Raw genomic sequence first — 8,525 nt, 5'->3', positions numbered from 1 at the left:
TTCTTGGCGATCGCATAGTGTGTTACCAACTGTTTTCTTGGCGATCGCATAGTTTGTTACCAACTGTTTTCTTGGCGATCGCATAGTGTGTTACCAACTGTTTTCTTGGCGATCGCATAGTGTGTTACCAACTGTTTTCTTGGCGATCGCATAGTGTGTTACCAACTGTTTTCTTGGCGATCGCATAGTGTGTTACCAACTGTTTTCTTGGCGATCGCATAGTGTGTTACCAACTGTTTTCTTGGCGATCGCATAGTGTGTTACCAACTGTTTTCTTGGCGATCGCATAGTGTGTTACCAACTGTTTTCTTGGCGATCGCATAGTGTGTTACCAACTGTTTTCTTGGCGATCGCATAGTGTGTTACCAAGTGTTTTCTTGGCGATCGCATAGTGTGTTACCAACTGTTTTCTTGGTGATCGCATAGTGTGTTACCAACTGTTTTCTTGGTGATCGCATAGTGTGTTACCAACTGTTTTCTTGGCGATCGCATAGTGTGTTACCAACTGTTTTCTTGGCGATCGCATAGTGTGTTACCAACTGTTTTCTTGGCGATCGCATAGTGTGTTACCAACTGTTTTCTTGGTGATCGCATAGTGTGTTACCAACTGTTTTCTTGGTGATCGCATAGTGTGTTACCAACTGTTTTCTTGGTGATCGCATAGTGTGTTACCAACTGTTTTCTTGGTGATCGCATAGTGTGTTACCAACTGTTTTCTTGGTGATCGCATAGTGTGTTACCAACAGTTTTCTTGGCGATCGCATAGTGTGTTACCAACTGTTTTCTTGGCGATCGCATAGTGTGTTACCAACTGTTTTCTTGGCGATCGCATAGTGTGTTACCAACTGTTTTCTTGGCGATCGCATAGTGTGTTACCAAGTGTTTTCTTGGCGATCGCATAGTGTGTTACCAACTGTTTTCTTGGCGATCGCATAGTGTGTTGCCAACTGTTTTCTTGGTGATCGCATAGTGTGTTACCAACTGTTTTCTTGGCGATCGCATAGTGTGTTACCAACTGTTTTCTTGGCGATCGCATAGTGTGTTACCAACTGTTTTCTTGGCGATCGCATAGTGTGTTACCAACTGTTTTCTTGGTGATCGCATAGTGTGTTACCAACAGTTTTCCTTGGTGATCGCATAGTGTGTTGCCAATTGTTTTCTTGGTGATCGCTTGCTTGCTGACAGCGCTCCCCCCCCCCCCCCCCCCCCCCCCGTCCCGGCAGTGATGTTGGCGACGCGCCCTGGCGCTGCTGGACATCAACACGTCGCTCTCGGTGCTGCGCGACAGCTCCGAGAGGCTGCAGAGGAACTTGACGACCGTGCGCAGCGGCCTTAACGCGACCCTCAATGACCCCGTGTGCCAGAGGGCACAGCGGTGCGTCGCCATGTCGGGCAGCTCGTCCTGCTGAATATCCACGCCGACTTCAGCTTGGTACGTGTGAGTGTGTGTGTAGTAGGTTCAAAGAGACTTGGACGACCGTAGTCGGAGGCACACTTATTTATTAACCGTTTCACTCAGCACAGACCAAGGTATACAACACTCGGAGGGGTATCGGCCCCTTCACCCGTCTAACAGGGAGCTCCCACTATCTCTATCTCCACTCGAGAGCTAGGGGAGGCTAGCTGACCTAGCTCTGGTTAAGCTGGGATCACGGCACCCTGAGTCCCCAGACCAGCTCTTACAAGAGCATCGGCTCTGGGCTCTCGGGGCCACGCCACTGGCTTGCCCTGGTCGGTCCTTAGAAGGACAGCGATCCAGGGGAGTCCCAGGGCCTATCTAGCCGGTCTTCCTTCTTCACTGATTTAAGCTAAACACTGAACCCCGAGCCCACCGGCTCACCGCCTTATATAGCAACTCCTCCCCGAGGGGTGGGGCCGTGGGGGATCACAGCGCCGTTTCACAGCCCCCCAGGGCTAAACGATGCGGACGTGGATGTAAGCATCCTTCCGCGTGCGGGCATAACCACACCCCTGGTGTGTTTGTTCGCCCTCCCGTAACACCTTTACATGTGTACGTGGAACTTATGTTGCATCGTATGTAGCCAACCGCCGTAATCAACGGTGCAGGGGAAGAACGGCAAACTGGTGAGCGCCAGCGTGGCTACTCACGCTGCCTCTAATCCACAGCAATCGCTGAGGCGGTCGAGGGTTGGTGGATGACAAGCACGTTCGGGAAACTCTCAAATCTGCCGGGCTGCGAGGTCGCCTTCTCCTTGTTTTGCCAGCAAGTTGCTTCATTTGCATCTGTATTCCATCTGTACGGGGATTGAGTGTTACCCCCCTCCATCCGTGCATTTGAATTGTCTCCGAGGGCTCTGGTTTCCTGTATAAGTACTCAATGGAGATGGTCAAACATCCTCATATAGAGCCATAGAGGCTTGAGCAATTTTGGTGCTGGTTCTGGCTGCCTTCCTGCTTGTCTGTGATTTCCCATGCCTCTGAATCAAACGCCAACCTCCTGGGTTTAAAGTGTTAGATATACGCACGAGATGTAACCAATTCCCTCTCCTCATGAGGGGAGGAACTTCTGTGCAAAGAGGCTGGATGTTGTCTTTCCATGGCAGCCTTAACTGTAGATTACATGAATTTGTGTTCTTCCAGATACAAAAAGACCAAGCTTAACCGCTGTAAATGTCTAATTAATGCCTGAGCTTCGAAACAATGTTTGTACAATGAGCACTGAAGAACAGGTTTACTGAACATTGAAAGGGGACCGGGTTTGGTTTAGTTTGACAGTGCGCAGAGCTGATGGTGGTGTTTACCTTCCTGTGCAGCCGCAGGACGTGTCCCGGGAATTGGAGCAGGTGAAGAGACTGCTAGACACCAACTTTACAGCGATGGTTGACAAGGTATGTACTGTTTGTTTTTTTTAAATCTTGTAATGCACAAATTTCATACATTAAACATTATACATTTCTACGTGACTTTACCGAAAGAACCAAGGAGATGAATCCCTGCAGTCACGAAAGCTTTAAATCGAAATTTAACCGCCACTACGGGGTGGGATTCCACAAAACTTTAAGATCCTTCAACAAGCTCCGGGATAAGAAGGCTCAGCTAATCGAGTCTCTCAACTTTATGAAGAGATGCCGCGACTCTAAGGTAATACCAATCGCATTTACACTAACCTCTGCTGCTGTAACTTCTTCTAATGCTAAACGAATTCTGTCTAGAACTAGCTTAGCTCTTATCTCAGAGAAAATCAGACTTACGCGCACCGATCTTGATCAGTTAGACAAGACACTCTACAAATCACACTTATCTTTGACTGCAACAATGTCCACATCAGATTGGGAACATGTAGACAAAATGACTGCCTCTTCAGCTGCCGCTATGTCGACCAAATGTAAGGACAACTTGATTTCCAAATTCAACCGGCTCTCAAACAAGAGACCGGACCCACACACTGAAAAGCTAGACGTTAACAAAGTCGTAATTAATCGCAGTAACAGTTCTCTTTCTGAAATAAAAAAAATAAAAAATTCTACGTGAAGATTTTCAAAAATTCTGTTCGCTAGTGTGTTTGAGACTTAAAAGTTAAGAGTATTGGTGACACAAAGTAAATCGTAAAACTACTACATCAATGTTACATTTTTCGGTGTTATTTTTCTCCCCTGCGCAGGGTTATGCAGCTTTTAATGGCACGCCTGAAATCATCGCACAGCAAACGAGAAACATTGCTGCAGGTAAGATAACAAAGCGGTGATGAAGTATAATAACACGCAGATGGTTTTCTCAAACTTATATTCTTGGTTCTTTCGGTGAAGTCACGTAGAAGGGAAATAATAAAATAATAAAAATATAAAACAATACAATTCTCAGGACGTTTCGACTGCAACACAAGCAATCATCATCAGGTGTGAAATCCACAGCAAGAAAATTTGAAAAAAGTGGCGTTATTTTCTTTAACGTCAGCACCACGGATTATCAAATCCTTCCAATGATTGCTAAGCGAGAATCCATCTTCTCGGTGAAATCAAAATTTCTCAAACTTGTTCGCACATTATTGATGAGCAGGGAATTGACACTGCTGTGTGTAATACAAACATTTATTTGTTCCTATTGCTTTTGCGCGGATCGTTAAACATTGTCTTTTCAGCGAAGTTGCGTAAGTGCGGTAAACGTAGCATGCATGGAAACATCCTGTGATGATAAGAGGTTGGTGGAACCGTGTCTAGTTCCGCCGTAGCATGGTTAGTTAAGTGCTCACCACCCGAGGGTATGTTGTGTTAATAGCCCTGGAGGATGTTGTGCAAATAGTTAATACACGTGTTGCTCCTAAGATAACGTCTGCGACTTAGTTGGACTCAAGCCATATGGATGGCTTCGTGAACAAATCTTTGTTGATAGCCAATCGGCTTGCAAAGTACCATCGTCTTAGAGAAATGAATGTCGTGTGAGCCAGACGCATTAAAGTGAAAATGATCAGCCACGGCAAAAGTATTGGTCCTGCCATGTTTCAGATCTGCCTTGAGTTCACGAACACGGTCCGAGACATGTCGTTTGGTTTCCCCAATGTAACTGCTGCCACAGACACAGCTTAGTTTGTAGACGCCGGGATATTGCATGTCAGGAATCTTGTCCTTCACAGATGGGATCAGGTCACGAATTTTATGAATTGTGTTAAATGGGACCTGGATCTTGTGTTTGTTCAAGATTTTGGAAATCTTTTTGGTTATCACTGCTATGTAAGGCAAGGTGATGGTTTTTATTGGATCTTCAGATGGCTCCTTCCTCACAGTTTGGGTGATGACTTTGTGGATTGTGTAGTCAGAATATCCATTCGCCTTGAGAGCCTGGTGTAGGTGTGTGAGTTCACTGGTCAGATATTCATGGTCGGAGACACATTTTTGGATGAGGGAATTCTCCTGCGATGGATGGTGGTGGGAATCCGGTTTTAGGTAGGCGTCAGTATGGGCTACTTTCCTGTAGACAGAGTGGATCAATGCTGATAGATGAAGTTCGGTCACCGTATTGTGCTTTTGACATGTACCTCCACACACAGAAAAGGACAACGGTCAACACATTTTATTCTACGTGCTTGTGAGTTAATTGCTAATTATTAAAATGTATTGGATAGATTTAGCAGCGTCACAGTGATTTGGGTACCATCTTTCTTACCTCTGTATTCTTAGTATGTAAATTGTATAAATCACGACATTAATACATGGACGTTGAGATAAAAAATGAGAGTATTGCGTTAATCTTCAAAGTCATTATCCAATATTGTGCTGCATAATCCTGTATTTCAAAATAAGTGTTTTAGTCCATCGGCATATCGTTCTGGAAATCCACGAGGAGATTGGCTAAAACATTTATGAATGTATACGTGGAGACACGAGAATGGAGTTCTGCTTCTAAGGTGATTGGTCATTCATCATGGTGTCTGGGACATGGCCCCACAACTTCTGGCAAACTGTTGGGGCCGCACTGCCGGCACTCATTGCCGGCGCGTACGTGCTTGCGAGCGTGCGTGCGTGCGTGCGAGCGTACGTGCGTGCGTGCGTGCGTGCGAGCGTACGTACGTGCGTGCGTGCTTGCGAGCGTACGTGCGTGCGTGCGTGCGTGCGAGCAGGCGTGAAGGATCTACTGGACCACGTGGGCACCAGCATCAAGACGACGGCGAGGCAGCTGCCCCTTCAGCTCGTGGTGCACAACGGCACCAAGTACCTGGACATGGGCCAGGCGCTAGTGCACGAGCACCTGCCCACGGTCGCCCAGTACGACTTCTACAGGCAAGTGCCGCAGTGAAGCGCCGTCGGGTGCGACGGGACTTCTTGGCCATCCCGCGGGTCTGCTGGCCGTGGCACGGCTCTCTCTAGTGCACGGCGTAAAGCCCTCACCGCTTGGCAGGAGTGGAAATGCTGAGCATGCTTGTATACGTAGCACTAATGAGCACAAAGACAGAGAGTGCGCGAGCATCTGGGCGAATTCTTTATTCATTTGTGAATTTGATTCGTGGCACAAATCAAACCATGAATATTGCAATAGTAAGCAACGTGGCAATAGTAATTTCGTGTTGGTGCACAAATGGGGAAGCCGTGTCGATAAGAACTGAGAGATGAGAACGTTGTTGTCGCGTGTAGAAACAGTCAAGGGCTCGCCTTGGAGAGCGCTCGCATGGACACATCCTCCTTGAGAAGGAGCGGCGAGTTCAACGGAGGCGCACATCAATTCTGCAATGAATTTGGTCACTCGCCTCGACATTCCCACCCGACCTTCTGTGTCGACATTGAAGGCGCTGCTTGATGACTGCGACTGCCACGCTTGCCGGTGCCATTCGTGAAGCCATTTGTGACTGGAACTTTTAGGATGTCATTTTTAGAAAGACTTCCTTCAGCGTAGGAAATGCAATTTTAATTCTTGCCGTTATAAATGCCATTTTGAATGCCACATGTGGTTTCATTTCATTAGTGTCGTGCATAACGTGGTAATTTTGGATTTCTTACTATATTTCCTTTGTACATAGGTCTGGTAATTTACTATATTATTAGTAATGTGTGTATGTATGTTGAACTTCTTTCGCACCATACGTAGCCAACCATAAACCCTCTCTCCCCATGTACCATGCTTGTTGTTTAGCCAGGTCCTTGTTGAGAGAGAGCTCAGTGGGCCTCGCCCAAAACACACCGGCTGACCGACTGATGTATAGGATGCTGGAAGGGGGTGGTGGGGGAATTCCCGCCTGCTTAAGGGCACAGAGCAAACAGTGTTTATGATCATGGTTTTTTTTAATTGAAGACTAGCTTCACTACCATTCTGCCATTCTACAGTTGGACATCGGAGGCAGAATTATCCGTGAGTATTTTTGGAGCGTAACCCTCGCGTAAAAAACAAGTATAACCCGTAAAAACAAAGTTTTTCACTCTAAATCCTTTATATGCGTGGCGGCTAGAGTCCTCTCGTCCTCTGGCTTGAGATGGCTGCCACCTATGGGTCAAATGATTGCCTGCCACCATTAAGCAATTGGTAATTAAATATAATATTTTTGTCATAAAAGTGTCAAATTTTGGAAATATTTTTTCACGAACTTTAATTGTCACGCACAACGAGTCTGTGTGGAAAATGTCAGCTCGATTGGATCACGGGAAGTGAGTTATAAAACGACCGAAAGATTTGCACGGTCCTAACCAAGCAAGCAAGCGAACTTAATATAAAGGATTTAAAAAGTCCGCACCGAGGACACGTCTCTGTATTGGCAGGGGGGGGGGGGGTGGGGGTTGGGGGCCCAGCCACATGAGTATTGGTGGGGTGGGGGGGGGCGCACTCACCCCCGACACGAGCGTCACGTGCTGCTGCCTCGCAGGTGGCTCGTGTGCGTCGTCCTCTGCTCGCTCGCGGGCCTCGTGGTGCTGCTCAACCTGCTGGGCCTGCTGTGCGGCACGTGCGGCTACGGCGAGCACGCCGGCGGAAACTTCCTAATGGCGTGAGCGGCCAGCGGCGACGCGGCCCCCCCCCCCCCCCCCCCGGCAGGAGGGAGCGGCGTTCGCCGCTTGTTGTTGGGGAGGTCCGCGGTTCGAATCGGATGGGTCCCCCCTGGTTATTGTTGGAGGGGTGGGTTTAGGACAGAGGTCGCAATCGGGTACCCGATACCCGTACCCTACCCGTACCCGGCCGGGTAGGGTACGGCCGGGTACGGGTATCCGTTTGCGACCCTGGTGCGGCCGGGTACGGGTAAGGAATCAAAACCCATTTGCGACCTCTGGTTTAGGAGGGGTAAGCTTAGGGTGGCCGTGTGCTTTCACGGTGGACGTTAAAGCTTCTCTGAGCTCAGCCGAATGGGCTTTACTCGGGAAATGCATTTCTGATTTGAGTCGGCCATTGTGTGCTCAGAGCCCAAATTTGCCAAGTAAAAAAAATGGTCAACCAATGACCGGGGTGGAATGCGTAGCAATCATCGCCCCCTACTGGCAGATTGATGCCCTTGGCTTGCAGGCCGGGTGATAAGCCACCTTGTGTAGCACACGAACAACTGTCACTGGTGAGGGGGGGTCGGGGGGGGTCCCCTTTCAAAAATGTTGATAAGACGCGAGTCGATTATCACTTGTAACGCACTCCGAGATGTGCATGTGCTATATTGGAAAAGCAAATTGTTATCCATGAATGGTTCAGACTTAAGGAACTGCAGTATTACGTGCCTTGCCGGTGCCTTGCTGGTGCTGTGATGGCGTGACGTTCTTTTTGGAAGGCTATGCCACGGAAGTAATGTTCACTTAAATGTGACTCTAATTCAGCATTTGAAAGAAGCACTTCAAAGAATTTTGTTTGCGTGCCGTTGATAAAGGACGTCATGCCTTTTACTGCTCGGGGCCTTGGCGAGAAGAATTTAAGTGAAAACCCGTTTTCATTTTGTTGTTGTATTCATTTGCAGCTGGGCTGAGACACATCAAAACAGGACAATTAAAAGCCTTTAAGAACACTCATGGAGTGTATTGTGCAGTATGGGAAACTGAAGTGTAGGAGCACCAATCCTGTCGGGGGGGGGGGGGGATGTGTAAATGCACAACCCTGTGTGTTGTCGAATA

The 8,525-nt window shown here is 47.9% G+C and overlaps 1 protein-coding gene across 1 annotated transcript in view; it reads left to right on the top strand.

The window, feature by feature from the left end:
• LOC133363048 (prominin-1-A-like) overlaps positions 1 to 8,525 on the top strand; it is a 32,537-nt gene that overhangs the window by 3,354 nt on the left and 20,658 nt on the right. The window contains 6 exon segments of the mRNA XM_061582057.1: positions 1,236 to 1,386; positions 1,389 to 1,432; positions 2,775 to 2,849; positions 3,623 to 3,686; positions 5,576 to 5,735; positions 7,307 to 7,426. Of these exon segments, the coding sequence (XP_061438041.1) occupies positions 1,236 to 1,386; positions 1,389 to 1,432; positions 2,775 to 2,849; positions 3,623 to 3,686; positions 5,576 to 5,735; positions 7,307 to 7,426 (614 nt within the window).

The sequence above is a fragment of the Lethenteron reissneri genome, unplaced genomic scaffold (assembly GCF_015708825.2).
Source record: "Lethenteron reissneri isolate LAM-NWPU_2019-01 unplaced genomic scaffold, ASM1570882v1 scaffold_1639, whole genome shotgun sequence".
Taxonomy (NCBI): domain Eukaryota; kingdom Metazoa; phylum Chordata; class Hyperoartia; order Petromyzontiformes; family Petromyzontidae; genus Lethenteron; species Lethenteron reissneri.
Note: the sequence above shows the minus strand (reverse complement) of the source record. Positions and strands in the feature narration are given on the sequence as shown.